General features: G+C 40.2%; 1 protein-coding gene across 1 annotated transcript in view; it reads right to left on the bottom strand.

Moving 5' to 3' along the window:
• The window catches only part of cul2 (cullin 2), a 129,945-nt gene that overhangs the window by 46,715 nt on the left and 64,024 nt on the right, over positions 1 to 19,206 (bottom strand). Inside the window, exon 11 of the mRNA XM_069914428.1 lies at positions 11,042 to 11,149. Within this exon, the coding sequence (XP_069770529.1) occupies positions 11,042 to 11,149 (108 nt within the window). The remainder of the gene's footprint in view (positions 1 to 11,041; positions 11,150 to 19,206) is intronic.

Below are 19,206 nucleotides of genomic sequence, written 5' to 3'. Positions count from 1 at the left end.
GTTCATAAGGGCGGTCAGTATGTGGACGCTCAGGCCGTCCGGGCTGCTCGTTCGCAGTGGGAAAGCCCAAAGTTGCGGATAAGAAGCGCCTTAATTGCCTCATACCTGTCAGCGGTAGGTGGTTGATGTAAGAAGTAATTGATTCGTCCGGCAGTCTCCTGGTCGAGCGAACTAACCATGCGGTAATATATTGAGGAGTCTGCGGTGATCTGCCTGACCTGAAACTGGGCCTCAGCCTGTTCATACCAGATGAGCAGCTGTAAGGTCCAAAAGGTCAGCAGCTTCAGTAAGACTGTATTCTGTGCACTCGTGTCATTCATCGTGGGGTCCAAAATGCTGTCTGGATGATCGGGGTCACCATTGTGGTTGCTGTGCAGCAAACAGAAGAAAAAAACCAGATAGAAGCTGTGAGTGAGTTGAACCAATCAAATTACTTTACTGGAACTCTCCGAAAACTTATCAGCATGACTCCTGTGATCCTTGGCTTCTTGAAGGTCCATTGTGATGTCAGCCCATTGTGAGCCTGCACCTCCTGGTTCGCTTGTGGATCAGTACAGCCCACGACAAAATTACATTAAAAAAATTAAATAAGGAAAAAAGAAGAGAATGTGAGGTAGCGTTTATGGGTCATTGTCCATTCAGAAATATGATGGCAGAGGGGAAAAAAGCAGTTTCTGAGTTGTTGAGTGGTTGTCTTCAAGCTCCTACATCTTCTTCCTGATGGCAGCACTGTGAAGAGGGCATGACCTTAGAGTCCTTGAGTATAGAAGCTGTTCTTAACACACCACCTCATGTGGATGTCCTTGATGCGGTGAAGACCGCTGCCTGCAATGTCACTGGCCAAGTTCATAACTGTGGTCTTTTCTGTCCTGTGCAATGCCACCTCAATTCCAGACAAATTTGCAATACACAGTACACCTGTAGAAATTTGCAAGAATCTTTGCTTACATGCTAAACCTCCTCACGAAGTTTAGCCACTGGCAAGTCTTTTTAGTGATTGCATCGACATGGAGGCTCCAGGTCAGATCTTCAGAGATGTTAACACCCAGGAATTTGAAGTTCTTAATCTTTTTCACTGCTGACCTCTTGATGAGAAATGGTTCATGTTCATCCAATATCCCCCACCCCCTGAAGTCCTCAATCAGATCCTTAGTTTTGTTAACTTTGAGTGCAAGATTTGAGAGTATGCTTCCTCATTTCTGTCTGTGATTCTGCCAACAAATTTGTGGATGACACTTGATTTGCGTCTAGCCACACTGTCATTGGTGTACAAGTAGAGCAGAGGGCTCACCACATATCCTTGAGGTGCGCCTGCATTGACTGTTTGTGAGGAGGAGACATTGTTTCAGAAGTAGCACACAGAAAGAAGTTGTGTGAATTGACAATAAAACTCAATGAAAAAAATTATTCCTTTGCTTGGGAGAGGCATACAACAATTTTTCTCTCATCCTCAAAAGGTTGTTACTGGAAGTACATTGAAAAAAGCATATTCCTTCACATCAACAACCAAAAGCAAATTGAGTTCATTCTCAACGACTGCCAGTGGATAAATTTTTTTTCTGGTCAGACATTTGGTCATTGAGGTAGGTTACAAGATTGTCTTAAAGAGGGAGTGGAGAGTGAGAATTCTAGCATTGTGGAACCAGTTGAAGCATGCAAAGTGAAATTCAAGTTGACAGAGTTCCTGGATGTGATAGTGTATGACTGATATTGATGGTGGCCAACATCATGCAAGGAGACCAATTCACACTGCTATCGTTGGAGGTGTATTGTTAATGTGCCGATTGAAAATGTGCTGAAATGTAGTTTAATATCTAGATTAGATTAAACTTTATTCTAAAGTACAAAGCCAATGAAATACAATTAGCATCCAAGCAGAAGTTAAAAAATAGTGCTATATACAAATAAGTACATGCAAATAAAACAAGCGCATTCAGCAAGCAAACAATTATAAAAGTACTGACAGTACAATGTGAGTGCCATACCATTCAGTGCTGTGATTTAAGGTTCAGCAGGATCACAGTCTTAGAAAAAAAAATTTCTTCTTGAACCTGCTGGTTCGAGAGCCAAGGCTCCTGTTGCACCTACCGGATGGAAAGAGAGATGCAACCTTGATGATGCTCTTCGCCTTGCCCAGGCAGTGTTCCTGATAGATGTTCTCAATGGTGGGCAATTGGATGACAATAATCCACTGGGCAGTTTTCACCACCTGCTGAATTGCCATTCTATGCTGAAATGCCATAGGTAAGAAGACTCTCACTGGTACAGCAGTAAAAATCGATCAATATCCTGAGACAGATGTGTACATTCTTCATGCTCAGTTGTTGCACCTTTTTAATCAGGATGATGGAGTTCAGAGACCAGGGGAGATCATCAAAAATATGAACACCTAAGAATATGAAACTTGATGCTCATTCCACCACAACTCCATTTATATAAATAGAGGCATGAGTGTAGCTTCCAGCATGCCTGAAGACCACAATGACCTCCTTGGTCTTCTGAGTGTTAAGTGCCGAGTTATTGTCAGCACACCACACTGCCAGATACTGGAACTCATCCCTAAAGGCCGTTTCATCATCCCCTCTGATCAAGCCAACCACCATGGTGTCATCTGCAAACTTGCTTATGGAATGCAGTCATAGATGAAAATGTAATACAGGAAAGGGCTCAGCCAACAGCCCTGGGGCATGTCAGTGCTCAAGATGAGAATGGAAGAGAAGTGATGGTCTACCTTAACAGATTGGGGTAAGTTAGTCAGAAAGTCTAAGGTCCAATTGCAGAGGGATGAGCTGATACCAAGCTGGCAAAGTTTGGCAATCAGTTTGGAGGGAATCACAGTATTGAATGCCAAACAGCATTCTAACATAAGAGTTGGAGCTGTCCAAATGGGTCATGGCAGAGTGAAGTGCCATGGAAATGGCATTCTCAGTTGACACAACAGGCAAATTGATAAGAGTCCACGGTGATGGGCAATGTGATGGAACCAGTCTCTCAAAGCACTGTGCAATGATGGGGGTGAGTTCAACTGGACAAATTCATTCACTCGTGGAGATGGGACATTTTAGGAGGAGTCACGTGATGGAGTAGTGGCCGGACGGTGAACTCCAGCCCTCTCCAGAAAAGTCGGGAAAAACAAGAGAAAACACAAAGGCACAGAAATAAAAGTTACAGAAAAGTGAGTATAAAGGTGGAAAGAAGATGGCGACAAAAAAAGAAAAATCGAAAGCAACGGTAAGAAGAGAGGAAGAGAAGACAAAGGAGGAAAAATGTGAAGGCCTTACCTGTCCGAAGAGGCCCGCTGCGGAGAGAGAAACCCGCTCCCTCAGGTCGGTAAATAATGGACTACAAAAATGGCTCGCAGAGCCGAGTAAAAGTGCGCAACCGCGCATGAAAAAAAACACACCGACGGGAGGGGGGACCAGCTGGGGAGTCGATCTCCACAGCCGGCAACGACAGCTGCAGAACACCTGCAGCAAGAAGAGACCACAGAAGACAATAGAAACAAGAAAGAAGAGGAGGAAAGGGCAACAAAGAAACAACAGATGGTCAACCCAGAGGAAGAAGAAGAGGAAGAGTACGGTGAAATAGAAGAAGAAAAGAAAGGCAAGGTAAAGGATATACTTGCTCTTATTAAAGGATACATGGAGTCATTTAAAGAATGGCAAACACAGGAATTTAAGGATTTAAGAAAAAGAATAAACAACACAGAAGAGAAAATAAATAAAATGGAGATGACCTTAACAGAAATGGGAAAAAAAATGGACAAGATGGAAGAGCGGGCAGTAGCAGCAGAAATGGAGGTAGAAGACTTAAAAAAGAAATTGGAGAAATCTAATAAAAAAACTAAAGAGACACAAGAACTACTAGCTCAAAAAATAGATACAATGGAAAACCATAACAGAAGAAATAACATAAAGATAGTGGGCCTTAAGGAAGATGAAGAAGGCAAGAATATGAGGGAGTTTATAAAAGAGTGGATCCCTAAGACCCTAGGATGTCCAGAACTACAGCAAGAATTGGAAATAGAAAGGGCACATAGAGTATTGGCCTCTAAACCACAACCACAACAAAAACCAAGATCTATTGTAGTAAAATTCCTAAGATATACTACAAGAGAAAAGGTACTGGAGAAGACAATGGAAAAAGTAAGAGAGGGCAACAAACCACTGGAGTATAAAGGGCAAAAAATCTTCATTTATCCAGATATAAGTTTTGAACTCCTAAAGAAGAGAAAAGAGTTCAATACAGCAAAGGCGATTTTATGGAAGAAAGGGTATAAATTTATACTAAAGCATCCAGCGGTATTGAAAATATTTATTCCAGGACAACAAAACAGACTATTCTCGGATCCAGAAGAAGCACGAAAATTTGCAGAACAATTACAAAAATAGACTGAGGGAGGAAGACGGGTAATGAGAGTTAAAATGATCACGATTGATATGTATGTGGGTAAAGACAAAAATAGACTGAGGGATGAAGACGGGTAATGAGAGTAAAAATGATCACGATTGATATGTATGCGGGTAAAGAGGTATAAGAGTGAATAGAGACAATGAGCATACATGAATGTATCTGTACTTAGAGGAAAATATAGATAGTATAGACAAGAATTAATAAGGGAAGGTAATGGAATAGAGAGAATAAGGAGGGAATTAAAAGAGTGACCTTTGTGACATATGAAAAGTTAAATCTTTTCTGGGGGAGGCGGGGTGGGGGGAAATAGCAGTCACTGCAAAATCAGTTGACGCTTGCGAGTGGATTCACAAATCCAAATGGAGAGGGGAGATGTGGTTGTCCGACAAGGGATAAAGGACAACTCAGGAGGTGAAGGGGAGATTGGGGATAAATAAGATAGAAATAGGAGAATAAGGAAAATGTTGGATGTTGTAGGAATGTTGTCTTATAAAGAGTTGAAAATAAGAAAACAGAAATGGAAAAGGAGGAAAGGTAATGATGGAAAAACGGAAAGAGAAGATAAACAAAATATAAAAGGGCTACGCTGAACTATATGTCTTTAAATATTAATGGAATACATAACCAAATTAAAAGGAAGAAACTACCAAATTTAAATGAATAAATGTATTCCATTATAAAAAATAACATATAGGTTAAGAAATAATATTGAAATATTCGAACAAGTATAGGAGCCTTACATTAAATACAATAGCGAAAACCTACCGGGGACAAACATTACCTAAGTTGATGGAAGGAGAAGGAAAGAAAAGAATGGACTCAGTAGAATTTCTGGTGTAATTTTGTTGAATGACAACATTGTCTGACTGGCTTAATGCAACCTAGATTGTATACCTAAAATGGATGAGAGGGGGGGGTGGGGGGGTGGGGGGGTGGTTTGGGAGGAAAGGGGGGGGGGAGAGAAAAAGTCACTGTATATGTGTGAAAAAGAAATAGTGTATATCATGGCTAATGTGATTTATGGTGTGAAAAATAAAAAAATTTAAAAAAAAATGAGATGGGACATTTTAGCACTGGTATGATAGTGGCAATCTTGAAGCTCAAGGGAACAACTTGCTGGGCCAGGGACAGATTGAAAATATCTGTGAAGACCTCTGCCAACTGTTCTGCACACTCTCAGCACACGGTCAGGTATACTGTCCGGACCAGCTGTTTTATTGCAATAAAGGTTAGAAAAATTTAAAAATATTGCTATCCTTTGATGGATTCGTCACATCAAGAAAAATTAAATCTGATAAACACCAAAACCAACCAAGCCAAATTTCAGCTGTATACCTTAAAATCGTGAGATGGTTGTGAATTAATGTATACTCAAGTGCATCATTCTGTCAATTCCAGTAGTCCCAACAACATTGATTAAACTATAAATATTGCTTTTTTCCATTGGATTTTGTCAGAAGGATGAATAGTAAAAATCAACTGTTACATCAACAACCAAGATGAATTTAATGTTGGATTTTAAAAAATACGAATTCATGAAATTAGTCTAAAATTCCACCACCAGAGGTCTCTAAACCACCTTCCTATTTATAATATTACATTTTAGTTGAGAGCACCCAAGTACCAAATACCTGGGCAAATAATTTCAAACAACTGGTTGCAGCTCTGTAACCAGTACTTTACTAATTCCTGCTTTATATCATTGAAGTTTCAGGGTGGCATTTTGCAGCAAAGTGGGAGGAACTTTGCAGAGTAAATCTAAGAAGCTTGTTGCCAAATAATTCTTGATACAACACAAACAAGCAACAACACATGATTCCTTGATTACATTGTTAGCTCTTTAAGCAACTGCTATGAAACTCTGACAATGCACCATCTCATTTTCCTGAACTCCTGATGGTTTGGCACAGACTCATCTGATTGTTTAATAATGATAGTGAGTTTATTGTCAGATAGATTGTACAATGTATATATGAACTGAAATTCTTAATTGCTGCAGCCGAACAGGTAGTTCTTGGGGGAAAAAAAAACTACAGAAGTAGACACTACACTGTGAGTGACTCAGGTTTGAATCCGCCACTGTCTGTAAGGAGTTTGTATGTTCTCCCTGTGACTGCGTGTGTTTATTCCAGGTTCTTTGGTTTTCTCCCAAGTTTCAGACATACAGGGTTTGCACATGACTTCGTGTATATGAGTGGCATGGTCTTGTGGGCTAAAAGGGCCTGTTACCGTACTGCATCACTAAAATTAAAATGTAAAATATATATTCCTGCATATTAAATTAAAAATAGATAATAAATACAAAAGATCGGTAGTTAATAAATGTTGTTACTATCGTTCAAGAGAAAAAAAGTGCCATTACAATAGTAGTATGTGAGAATTTCACAATTAGTGTTTCAAGGCAAGGTTTGAAAGCCTGAGAGCATTTAGAAAGAAATGCAGAGCTTCTGGTCTTCAGGTACTTTTTGCCTGAAAAGGGAGATGAGGTCTTGAGGCAGAAGTCTTGATATCTGCAATGGATGGGAGGGCAGAGCCTCTGATGGATCTAGCTATGTTTGCTTTCTTTTGCAGCCTTCTGAGATCTTGGGCACTTGAATTAATAAACCATTCTTTGGTGCAACCAGTCAGTATACTTTCCACAGTGCACCCGTAGAGGTTTGATGGGAGTACAACATTAAAATACAGTCCCTTTGGCCCACAGTGTTGTGCCAACCTATAGAATCAAAATTAGAATTTATTGTCATAAACAAGTCATGAAATTTGGTGTTTTGAGGCAGCATCACAGTGTAAAATTCATATTATAACCATCTTACAACATTACTTAAAAAAATAATAGTGCACAGAAGTAAGGCAGTGATTTTGTTTCATTGATTATTCAGGAATCTGATGGCAGTGGGGAAAAAGCTGTCCTTTGCCCTGAAGTGCTCATCTTTAGGCTCCTGTACCTTTTCCCCAATGGTAGCAGAGAGAAGAGGGCATGGCCTGAGTTGTGGGGTTTTTGAGGCTACAGACTGCTTTTTTAAGACACCGCCTCATGTAGATGTCCTCAGTCGAGTGAAGTCTGCTGCCTGTGATGTCGCACGTTGAGTATACAACCCTCTGGAGTTTATTCTTGTCCTGAGTGTTGGCAACTTCACACCACACAGTGATGCAATCAGCCAGAATGCTCTCCACGGTACACCTGTAGAAGTTTACAAGAGACTTCTGTGACATACCAAATCTCTTCAGACACTTCACAAAGTATAGCTACTAGCAAGCCTTCTTTGTGATTGCATCAACATGGAGGCTCCAGGTCAGATGTTGATACCCAGGAATTTGAAGTTCTTGACCCTCTCCACTACTGAGCCCTCGATGAGGACTGGGCCGTGTCCCCTTCCTTGTGAAGTCCACAATCATCTCCTTGGTTTTGCTAATGTTGAGTACAAGGTTGTTGTTGTTACACTTTTCAATGAGCTGATCCTATTTCCCTCCTGTACATTTCCTCATTGCCGTATGTGATTCTGTTGAAAACTGTGGTGTAATTGGCAAATTTGTTTGGCCACACAGTCATCGGTTTATAATGAGTAGAGCAGTGGGCTAAGCACACATCCTTGGAGTGCGCCTGTGTTGATAATCAGTGAGGAGGAGACGTTGTTTCCAATTCGTACTGACTGCGGTCTTCCACTGAGGAAGTCAAGGATCCATTTGCAGAATGGGGTACAGAGGCTGAGATTGTAGCTTCTTGATCAGCACTGAGGGAAAAATTATATTAAAGGCTGAGCTATAGTCAATTAAGAATGAATTGCTGTTTTCGAGGTGATGCAGAACTGAGAGCCAGCAATATTGCTGTGAAGCAATTGTGATGATAGGAAAATTGCAGCGGGTACAGATCGTTGCTTAGATGTGTTAATTGTGGCCATGACCAGCCTCTCAAAGCATTTCATCACAGTAGAAGTTATTTCTACTGAGCAATAGTCATTGAAGCAGCTTACACTACCCTTCTTGGGTACTGGGGTGATTGATACCCTAATCAACAACTATCTATTTCCCCCCCCCCTCTCACACCCATTACTTTTTATTTTTCTTACATCTACATGCCAATCAAAGAGACTTTTGAATGTTGCTGCTGTACCAGCCTCCACCACCAACCTGACAATGCTTTCCAGACACCCATCCCTCTCTGTGTACAAAATACCTCTGACATCTCCCCTAAACTCCCTCCACTCTCCTTAAAGAGATTTCCTCTGTAACAGTAGAATGCCCATTATCCAGCACCTACAGGGATTGCGGGTGCCGTATTTGTGAATTTTCTGGTTGACTGAGACACACTGTTAAAATGCCACACCTGCATTAAGAATACACAGCTTGAAAGACAATGCAAAATGTAAAGTAATTTGAATAAAAAAATAGTATTCCTGCCCTCTCCCAAGTTTACAGATAAAGCCTTACTAATATATCTAATACAAATAAAGATAAAGATCTTACAGGGCAGGGATAGAAAGACACCATGGGAGAGTTGCCTCGGTGGTGAGCAGCATCAGTTGGCTCTTCATCCTGGGTGATGCCATTTTATTGACAGCTGCTGTGGGCAGGGCATGACCAGGATGTTTTGCTGGCTGAATGTTTGCTCCCATCTTCACCAAGGGGTTATGTGTGGCTTCGGTGAACATTTACTTTTACAATTTTAAACTATTATTTATTAAAATTCTAATTGTTGCTTTCTTTTTTAAACCGATTGCTTGGGTTTCAGTTAACTGAATTACAGATGATGGGGATTTTACTGTATTTGCCATTGTCACCCCAATAAAATGTACTGGGGGGGGGGGGGTGGTTTGTAGGTAAATTGGGTGTAATTGGGCGGCCCTGCCTTGTGGGCTGAAAGGGCCTGTTACTATGCTGTATGTATAAATGTAAAATAAAATTTAAAATGGTGCTGACTGGGCAGCTAATTTCAGCCTCTAATACAGGTACACTATCCTTTATCCAGAACCCTTGGGGGACAGTGTGTTCCAATTTTGGATTTTTCCGGATTTCAGAAAGCCAGATTTAAGCCCACCCGAATTGGGCTGCCGTATCCACCCCCACCTCCTTCCAATTGTGCTGCCGTCTCACCGCCCCACTCCTCACCCACCTGACTCAGGCTGTCAGTCTCCCCACTCGCCCACCTAACTCACACAGCCGGTCTCTTGCCTGCCCGACTCGTGTTGCCGATCTCCCCCCTCGCCTGCCCGACTCACACTGCCATCTCTCTCCCCACTTGCTGGATTTTGGAGCTTTCCGGATTTTAGATGTCCGGATAAAGGATTGTGTACCTGTTATCAAATTCTTCCATTAAATCATTTGTCATCCTGCATCCCTCCAATGAGAAAAGCCCTAGCTCTGTCAGTCTTGCTTTATGAGACATGCTCTCCAATCCAGGAAATATCCTGGTCAATCTTCTCTGCATCCTCTCCAAAACATCTACATCCTTCCTGTAATGAGGTAAACAGAAATGAACACAATACTCCAAATGTGGTCTAACCAGAGTTTTATAGAACGACAACATTGCCTTATGGCTCTTGAACTCAATCTCCCAGCTAATGAAGGCCCACATAACAGATGTTTTCTTTCAACTGGCATAGCAACCTTAAGGGATCTATGGACCTGGACCTCAAAATCTCTGTTTCTACATACTGTTCAGAATCTTGCCAGACACCACATACTCCACCTTTAAGTTTGACCTTCCAAAGTGTATCATTTCATACTTTTCCAGATTGAACTCCATCTGCCATTTTGTTGCCTAACTCTGCATCCTGTCTATATCTTCTTGTAATCCTACCACAACCTTCTACACTATCCACAATACCTCCAACCTTTGTACCTTCTTCGAAAGTACAAGAGTTGATGTGCCTTCTTCACAAGCAAGGCATTGCTGTAACAAGATCAATTAAAAGAGTCAACTGATGAAAAGGACTTGGTGGAAAAAGTTTATTTGATACAAATTGGCATTCATGAGAAAGGCAAGATAGCAGGACAATAAAAATGAGGTCAATGATACACCCAAACATTGAATGGAGGAGCAGGTTGCAACTTCCATTTTATATGTTCTCATGTTAAACTGCTGGAAATAGAGCAGATTTTGAAATTATATCCAGAGTTGGAATCTCAACTCTGCCTGAAATACAAGGTTGCTGGCATTCTAATTCAGCCTTAGAAAATTCCTAGGAAGGATCATAATCAGTAATTGGCGAACTGAGGTTACATTGGGAACCGAGAACAATGGCTCAACAGTTGGAGAGAATGGCTGCTCAGAAAGTACTAAATTTCAATCAAACAGGTTAACAATTTAAAGACAATGAAGGGTTGGAGAGAGTTCATAGTGTGATGGAGCTGGTGTTGTCAGCAGATGTGGAGCCTGATGTTCTTATGAATGTCACCACAAAGTGGTGGTAGATATATAAGAAACCTAAGTGAGCAAAGCTGGGTTTTTCTGGGATTCAAGAAATGACAGCAGAAACTAAAGTGGATCCTTTTAAATGTTTACCAATTTTAAAATATCCCAAGTATGTCCATTCTTTATCAGGAATGAGAAATCAGACATGTTAGTTACTACATTCATGCTCCAAGATAAAAATATTACACAATTTCTAGGCTATTTTTAACTACTTACTTTATCAAGTGCACTCATAAAATGCTGATCTCCATTAAGGACTGAACTGATGAGTTGAAGAAATTTACTGTGAACTTCAAGAACTGATTCCACAAACTGCGTAGGCATCTGATTTAAAAAAAAACAGAATCAGAGAGAAAAAGACAGGAAAATATGAACCATGAGCATGAGGGTCAGACATCAAATAATCTGTACCTCAGCACTGGAGGCTAAACAAAGAAAAAAAATTACTACTAGCCAAAAATAACAGTCTGTCACTATATAGCATTAATACTTCTAATATTTTCAGTGTTTTTCTCCCATAACCTGCATATGGAAGATTAAGATCTCATATTTCAGCTCTTTTTCCTAGTTCTCACTCTTTCTGTATTCACCATCTCCCTCTTCCCCATTACCTTTCTGCATCATACTCTCACAAATTACTTCTATGTACGTTTGTCTGTCTTGTTCATTCTCTCTCTCCAATTTCGATCCGCAAAACAAACAGTGCTCACCCACTCCCCCATTCCTACCACACTCTCCCCCCCCCCACCATATTTCACCATTTTTGATACATCTGCATAATCTTGCCAAGACAATTTGAGTTCTAGTGCAACTCAGGTTTTTTTTAGTATATACATTTACACTATTTCTTCACTGCCCTTCTCTGTCTATCCAAAAATGGCTACCAGATGCCTATTTCTATTCCTTTTCTGCATCACCATACTCACACTTTCACTTCCTATCTATATTCGAGAATCAAACTTGCTTTCATGAATATATTTGTAATAAAATGTGGTGTATAATTATTTCAGCTGCAAGTAGCAATGATTAAAATCTGCATGATGAATCTCTTCCTCAACACAATTTTGAGAGCATTGTCAGCAGGGTTGGGTATGAGGGTATCAGCCATTGGTAGATGAATGATTGCTGTCATTGCATGGTCAGTGAGCAAAGAAGTACACAATTGGAGTATTGTGCCCAGTTCTAACTGCCATCATTTAGAAAGATCCAAAGGCTTATATACCACCAAATAATGAAGATAACAGCCTTCCATCACCACAAGAACAGGCCCTACTGCCCACATGTCTGTGCCAAATATGATGTTCAAATCAAACTTAAAATCTACTGCTTGCACTTGATATCTCTCCAACCCTTTCATATGTCTGCCCGGAATCCTTTTTAATGCTAACATTGAATCTGCTTCTACCACTGCTCCTAGAAGCCTGATCCAAGTTCTTACCACTTTCTGAGTAAAACATTTGGCCTGCACATCTCCCTTAGATTTTCCCCCATCACCTGAAACAGATGTCCTCCAGTGAGCAATGCATTTGTCTTGGGGTAAGGTTTCAGACTGTCCATCCTATCAACGCCTCTCATGATTTTATACACCTGACTCTCATTGACCAAGAAAACAACCTAAGTTTTTCCATCCTCTCCCCATAGCTCATACCGTCTAATCTAGGCAACATTCTGGTAATTTGGACAGATACATGAATAGGAGAGGTATGGAAAGCTAGGGACTGGGTGCAGGTCAGTGGGACTCGGTAAAAAAAAATGGTTCAGCACAGACTAGAAGAATCCTGTTTCTGTGCTGTAATGTTCTATGGTTCTAAATCTCTTCTGTACCTTTGCCAAAGCCTTCACATGCAAAGAGGTTATCAGAATGGCACACAGAATGCCAAGTGCAACCTAACCAAAGTTGAACATAGCTCCAATACAACCTCCTTAACTTTGTACTCAATGCCTCACCCAAGCCAACGATATATGTTCTTTATCACCCTGTCTTCTTGTGCAGCCACTTTCAAGGCTGTCTGGGCCTCGGATCCTTTTGCACATCAACATACACTCCCTTTATATTTGACCTCTCAAAGTGCAGCACCATATTTGTCAGTATTAAATTCCGCCTGCCATTTATCTGTCTATATCTGTAATTAATCTACTGCAGTGAAGTTGCTACAGCTACAGCTAGGTTATAGCTTTTGGTTAGAGCCCTTAGGCTGTAGCTTGAATCTGCAGGAGAAGAAATACGTACACACTTGTAGAGTGTATTCGACACTGAGTTTATTCAGTGGCAGCTCTACCTTTTATAGTCAGCTCAGACACATCACCACTCGGGCGTGGCTTGAGCGGGCGGCTGCCAATTGGTTACCTCGGATACCCAGGCCTCCTGCAATCCACCAGTGGTGATTGGTCAGTTTCATCCATTCTGCCGGCAGCCTATGGAAATGGGCGTTTCAGCCCACACAATGCTTTGCCGGTTGCAGTGCTTGACAGGCATTTCCTGTGTCGCCCTGAGGTGCGGGCCATTACACGACTGTATAATTTTGTTGTATTCTTGATAGTCTTCTGCTCTGCCCACAACTCCACAAATCTTTGTTTCATCTGCAAACTTACTAATCCACCCTCCCACCTTTTCATTCAAGTCATTTATCAATATCATAAATAACACGAGTTCCAACACAAATACTGACTAAGCATCATTGGTCATGGGCCTCCAGCGTTCCACCACCACTCTGTCTTCCATAGGCCAGCCAATTTTGTATCCAAATTATCAACTCACTATAGATCCTATGCACCTAAACCTTTTGATTCAGCTACCATGAGAGACCTTGTCAAAAGTCCATGATACCACACCAACTGCCTTACCCTTATCAAACATCTTCGTCATCTCCTCAAAAAACTTAGTAAAATTGGTAGGACATGATCTGCCCCTCACAAAACCTCATTGACTGTTCCTGATCTGACCATGACTTTCCAAATGTGCATCCCTTAGTATATCCTTTTCAGTATTTCCCTCATTACAGGCATGGGGCTCACTGGCCTAAAATGTACCAGATTTTTCTATTTTCCACTTTTTCTTTGGAATTTTTTATTTTTTGCTTTTCCCCCCATAAATATTCATATCAACATTTTCCATTTTCAAAAAAATATATAAACACAAATAACTTTTTTTTTTACAAAACACAACCTCCATTCTCTCCAGTCCTCTGGGACCTCTCCTGTCACTCGATGTCAAGAGTCCAGCACTCTTTACTTGTTTTTTCAATAAACAAGGATATCATCCATCAGGCCCAGTGGACTTATCCAACTTAATGCCCCTAAAAAGACCCAATTCCACCTTTTTCTTGATGTAAAAATGCCCTGAACACTTGAATATTCCCCAAATTTTCCTTTCTCGCACTGCCCATGTCAATCTTTTTGGTAAACACATGCACAAGACTCATTTGGTACCTTTCATTTCCTTAGACTCCAGGCATAAATTCCAAAGTGTCCTATCTTTTCCCTCATATCCTCTTGTTTTTTTTTTGTTCTTTTAAATTTTTTTTATTTTTCACACTATGAACCATATTGACCAAAATACACATAAACATTTCCCTCTTGAATATACAGTGTCATTTTCTCCCCTTATCCCCTCTCCCTTCCCACCCCCCTCCCCACCCCCCCTCCCCACCCACTAAACGTTCAACATATACCATACATTAAACAATGTCATCGCACAATGAAAATAAACAAGAAAGTTGTGTCATCTACTTTTACACATTGGGTCAGTTCATTTCGTCTTCTTTTCATTTTGTCATTTCAGGTGGTGGAGGTCCGAGTACGCCCTCTCTGATGTGTTCCATGTACGGTTCCCAAATTTGTTCAAATACTGTGATGTTATTTCTTAAATTATATGTTATTTTTTCCAATGGAATAGATTTCTTCATTTCTATGCACCATTGCTGTATTCTCAGGCTATCTTCTGATTTCCAGGTTGATATAATACATTTTTTTGCTACAGCTAAGGCTATCATAATAAATCTTTTTTGTGCTCCATCCAAATCGAGTCCTAGTTATTTACTTCTTATATTACTTAGAAGAATGATCTCTGGATTTTTTGGTATGTTGCTTTTTGTGATTTTATTTAATACCTGATTTCGATCTTCCCAAAACTTTTCCACTTTCTCACATGCCCAAATTGCATGTACTGTTGTTCCCATTTCCTTCTTACAGCGAAAACATCTATCTGATACTGTTGGGTCCCATTTATTTAACTTTTGGGGTGTGGTGTATAGCCTGTGAAACCAATTATATTGTATCATGCGTAACCTCGTGTTTATTGTATTTCTCATAGTTCCAGAGCAAAGCTTTTCCCATGTTTCATTCTTTATGTTTACATCTTGTTCCTACTTTTGTTTGGGTTTACAGCTTATTTCCTTGTTCTCTTTCTCTTGCAGTTTGATGTACATTTTTGTTATAAATCTTTTAATTATCATTGTGTCTGTAATCACATATTCAAAACTGCTTCCTTCTGGTAACCTCAGCCTGCTTCCCAATTTGTCCTTCAAGTAGGTTTTCAGTTAGTGGTATGCAAACATTGTACCGTGAGTTATACCATATTTGTACTTCATTTGTTCAAAAGATAATAATTTATTTCCCAAAAAACAATTTTCTATTCTTTTCATCCCTTTTCTCTCCCATTCTCTAAAGGAAAGGTTATCTATTGTGAAGGGGTTTAGTTGATTTTGCGTCATTATTATTTTTGGCAGTTGATCATTTGTTTTTTTCCTTTCTACGTGAATCTTCTTCCAAATGTTGAGCAGATGGTGCAGTACTGGTGAATTCCTATGTTGCACCAGCTTTTCATCCCACTTATATAGTATATGTTCAGGTACCTTCTCCCCTATTTTATCTAGCACTAATCTGGTCCAATCTGGTTTTTCCCTTGTTTGATAAAAATCTGATAGGTATCTTAATGGTGCTGCTCTATAATAATTCTTAAAGTTTGGTAGCTGTAAGCCCCCTTGTTTGTACCATTCTGCTAATTTATCTAGCGCTATCCACGATTTCCTTATTATTTTCTTTAGCTCCTTGAAGAATTTCTCTGTTAGGTGAATTGGTAACGATTGAAATAGGTATTGTATCCTTGGCTGATAATTTAATTTCTATAGATTGCCTAAATTATTATCTAATCTAATACCTAGGTATCGGATTGCTTGTGTTTGCCATTTAAATGGTGATTCTTTCTTAAACTTTGTGAAATCTGCATTATTCATTGGCATCGCTTCACTTTTATTTGCATTGATCTTGTACCCCGATACTTCTCCATATTCCTTCAATTTCTTATGTAATTCTTTTATTGATAATTCTGGTTCTCATTTATTTTTATCCCTCTTATTTTATTTTCTGTTCTTATCAGTTCTGCCAAGGTTTCTATAGCTAACGCGAACAGTGAGGGAGATAGTGGACATCCCTGCCTTGTTGACCTGTTTAATTTAAATTGGTTTGATATATATCCATTTATTGTCGCCTTCGCCAATGGTCCCTTATATAATGCTTTAATCCAGTTAATATATTTCTCTGATAGGTTGAACCTCTGTAGTACTTTGAATAAGTACTCTGTCAAAAGGTTTCTCTGCATCTAAGGCAGGGGTGTCAAACTCAAATTCACGGAGGGCCAAAATTAAAAACTTGGACTAAGTCGAGGGCCGAACTAAATATTTATTGAAAATTTTCAACAACATCTGCATGTTTTCTCTTCTTTCAAAATATGTAATGTTAAACTTTTTCTTATTAAAATAAATGTTTAATAATAGTTTTGGATAAACTCTTTCCAGAAGCATTAACAAATGAGAAATAAAATAGTCAATAAATAATATTTCTCTATAGAGGATTTGTCAAATGTTGCTAGTGTGCTGTCGAATAGTAAAATCTGAGAGCTATTGAGAATGTGGGAGAATAACATGATTCCTGAAACAATCAAATGGGTGACTGATTGTGGGCATGAACTCTAGCAGGGTTATTTGCCATGCCCTTTTTCCATTGGTACAGATATCCTTTGATTTACAACTTTTCAAGTTTCATGCCTAATGAGCTTGTATCCAGGTACAGGACCATTTTTAACCAGGAATATATTTATCACTGTGACATGAAACTATTGGAAGATCGTTTTATCCTGAGATTAAAGTTCATAATCCTTACTCGGGCCTATGTGCGGGAGGGCGGGGTTTGCGGGCGATCGGGTTGGACAACGACAGTGCGGGGGTATCGGCTCTCGCTGCAGGGCGGCATCTCGGCGGATCAGCGGCCCCGTCACCGTGAGTCGCGGGTCGACTGCGGCAGGGAGGGGGAGTGGGCAACGGTCCTGGCGAGGTCAGGCCCGAGGCCTCCGGTTCTGGGCACTGGGAAGCGGCCTTGGCTTCCCCTGACACCGGCCAGGCCCCAAAACCATAGTCCACGGTGAGACCCTGCAACGTAAACAGAGGAGGTAGGGGCAATTAGCGGGCTGATGCCAATGCATTCTGGGATTTATAGTATTAGCTGTGCATGCGCTATACTGGCGCGGCGGCCAGCGGGCCACCTCTAATACATTTTTGAAATTATCTTGCGGGCCAAATATAATTATATCGCGGGCGAAATTTGGCCTGCGGGCCAGAGTTTGACATGTGTGATCTAAGGCAACCGCCACTGTTGGCGTCTTGTTTCCTTGTACTGCATGGATTAAGTTAATGAACTTACAGATATTGTCCGTTGTTCTTCTTTTCTTAATAAAATCCAGTTTGATCTAGTTTTACTATTTTTGGTACACAGTCGGCCAATCTGTTTGCTAATAGTTTAGCTATTATCTTAGAATCTATATTGAGTAGAGATATTGGTCTATATGATGCTGGTCTTAGTGGATCTTTCCCCGTCTTTGGTATTACTGTAATTATTGCTGTTTTGCATGAATCTGGCATGTTTTGTGTTTCTTCAATCTGGTTCATTACTTCTAGGAGAGGAGGAATTAATAAGTCTTTAAATGTTTTATAGGAGGGAGTCACGTGATGGAGTAGTGGCCGGACGGTGAACTCCAGCCCTCTCCAGAAAAGTCGGGAAAAACAAAGGAAAACACAAAGGCACAGAAATAAAAGTTACAGAAAAGTGAGTATAAAGGTGGAAAGAAGATGGCGACAAAAAAAGAAAAATCGAAAGCAACGGTAAGAAGAGAGGAAGAGAAGACAAAGGAGGAAAAAGGTGAAGGCCTTACCTGTCCGAAGAGGCCCGCTGCGGAGAGAGAAACCCGCTCCCTCAGGTCGGTAAATAATGGACTACAAAAATGGCTCGCTGAGACGAGTAAAAGTGCGCAACCGCGCATGAAAAAAAAACACACCGACGGGAGGGGGGACCAGCTGGGGAGTCGATCTCCACAGCCGGCAACGACAGCTGCAGAACACCTGCAGCAAGAAGAGACCACAAAAGACAATAGAAACAAGAAAGAAGAGAAGGAAAGGGCAACAAAGAAACAACAGATGGCCAACCCAGAGGAAGAAGAAGAAGAAGAGGAAGAGTACAGTGAAATAGAAGAAGAAAAGAAAGGCAAGATAAAGAAGGTACTTTCTCTTATTAAAGGATACATGGAGTCATTTAAAGAATGGCAAACACAGGAATTTAATGATTTAAGAAAAAGAATAAACAACACAGAAGAGAAAATAAATAAAATGGAGATGACCTTAACAGAAATGGGAAAGAAAATGGACAAGATGGAAGAGCGGGCAGTAGCCGCAGAAATGGAGGTAGAAGACTTAAAAAAGAAATTGGAGGAATCTAATAAAAAAACTAAAGAGACACAAGAACTACTAGCTCAAAAAATAGATACAATGGAAAATTATAACAGAAGAAATAACATAAAGATAGTGGGCCTTAAGGAAGATGAAGGCGGCAAGAATATGAGGGAGTTTATAAAAGATTGGATCCCTAAGACCCTAGGATGTCCAGAACTACAGTAAGAAATGGAAATAGAAAGGGCACATAGAGTATTGGCCTCTAAACCACAACCACAACAAAAACCAAGATCTATTGTAGTAAAATTCCTAAGATATACTACAAGAGAAAAGGTACTGGAGAAGACAATGGAAAAAGTAAGAGAGGGCAACAAACCACTGGAGTATAAAGGGCAAAAAATCTTCATTTATCCAGATATAAGTTTTGAACTCCTAAAGAAGAGAAAAGAGTTCAATACAGCAAAGGCAATTTTATGGAAGAAAGGGTATAAATTTATACTAAAGCATCCAGCGGTATTGAAAATATTTATTCCAGGACAACAAAACAGACTATTCTCGGATCCAGAAGAAGCATGAAAATTTGCAGAACAATTACAAAAATAGACTGAGGGAGGAAGACGGGTAATGAGAGTAAAAATGATCACGATTGATATGTATGCGGGT

The sequence above is a fragment of the Narcine bancroftii genome, chromosome 1 (assembly GCF_036971445.1).
Source record: "Narcine bancroftii isolate sNarBan1 chromosome 1, sNarBan1.hap1, whole genome shotgun sequence".
In the NCBI taxonomy this organism is placed as follows: Eukaryota; Metazoa; Chordata; class Chondrichthyes; order Torpediniformes; family Narcinidae; genus Narcine; species Narcine bancroftii.
This window is presented reverse-complemented; position numbering and strand designations above follow the sequence as displayed.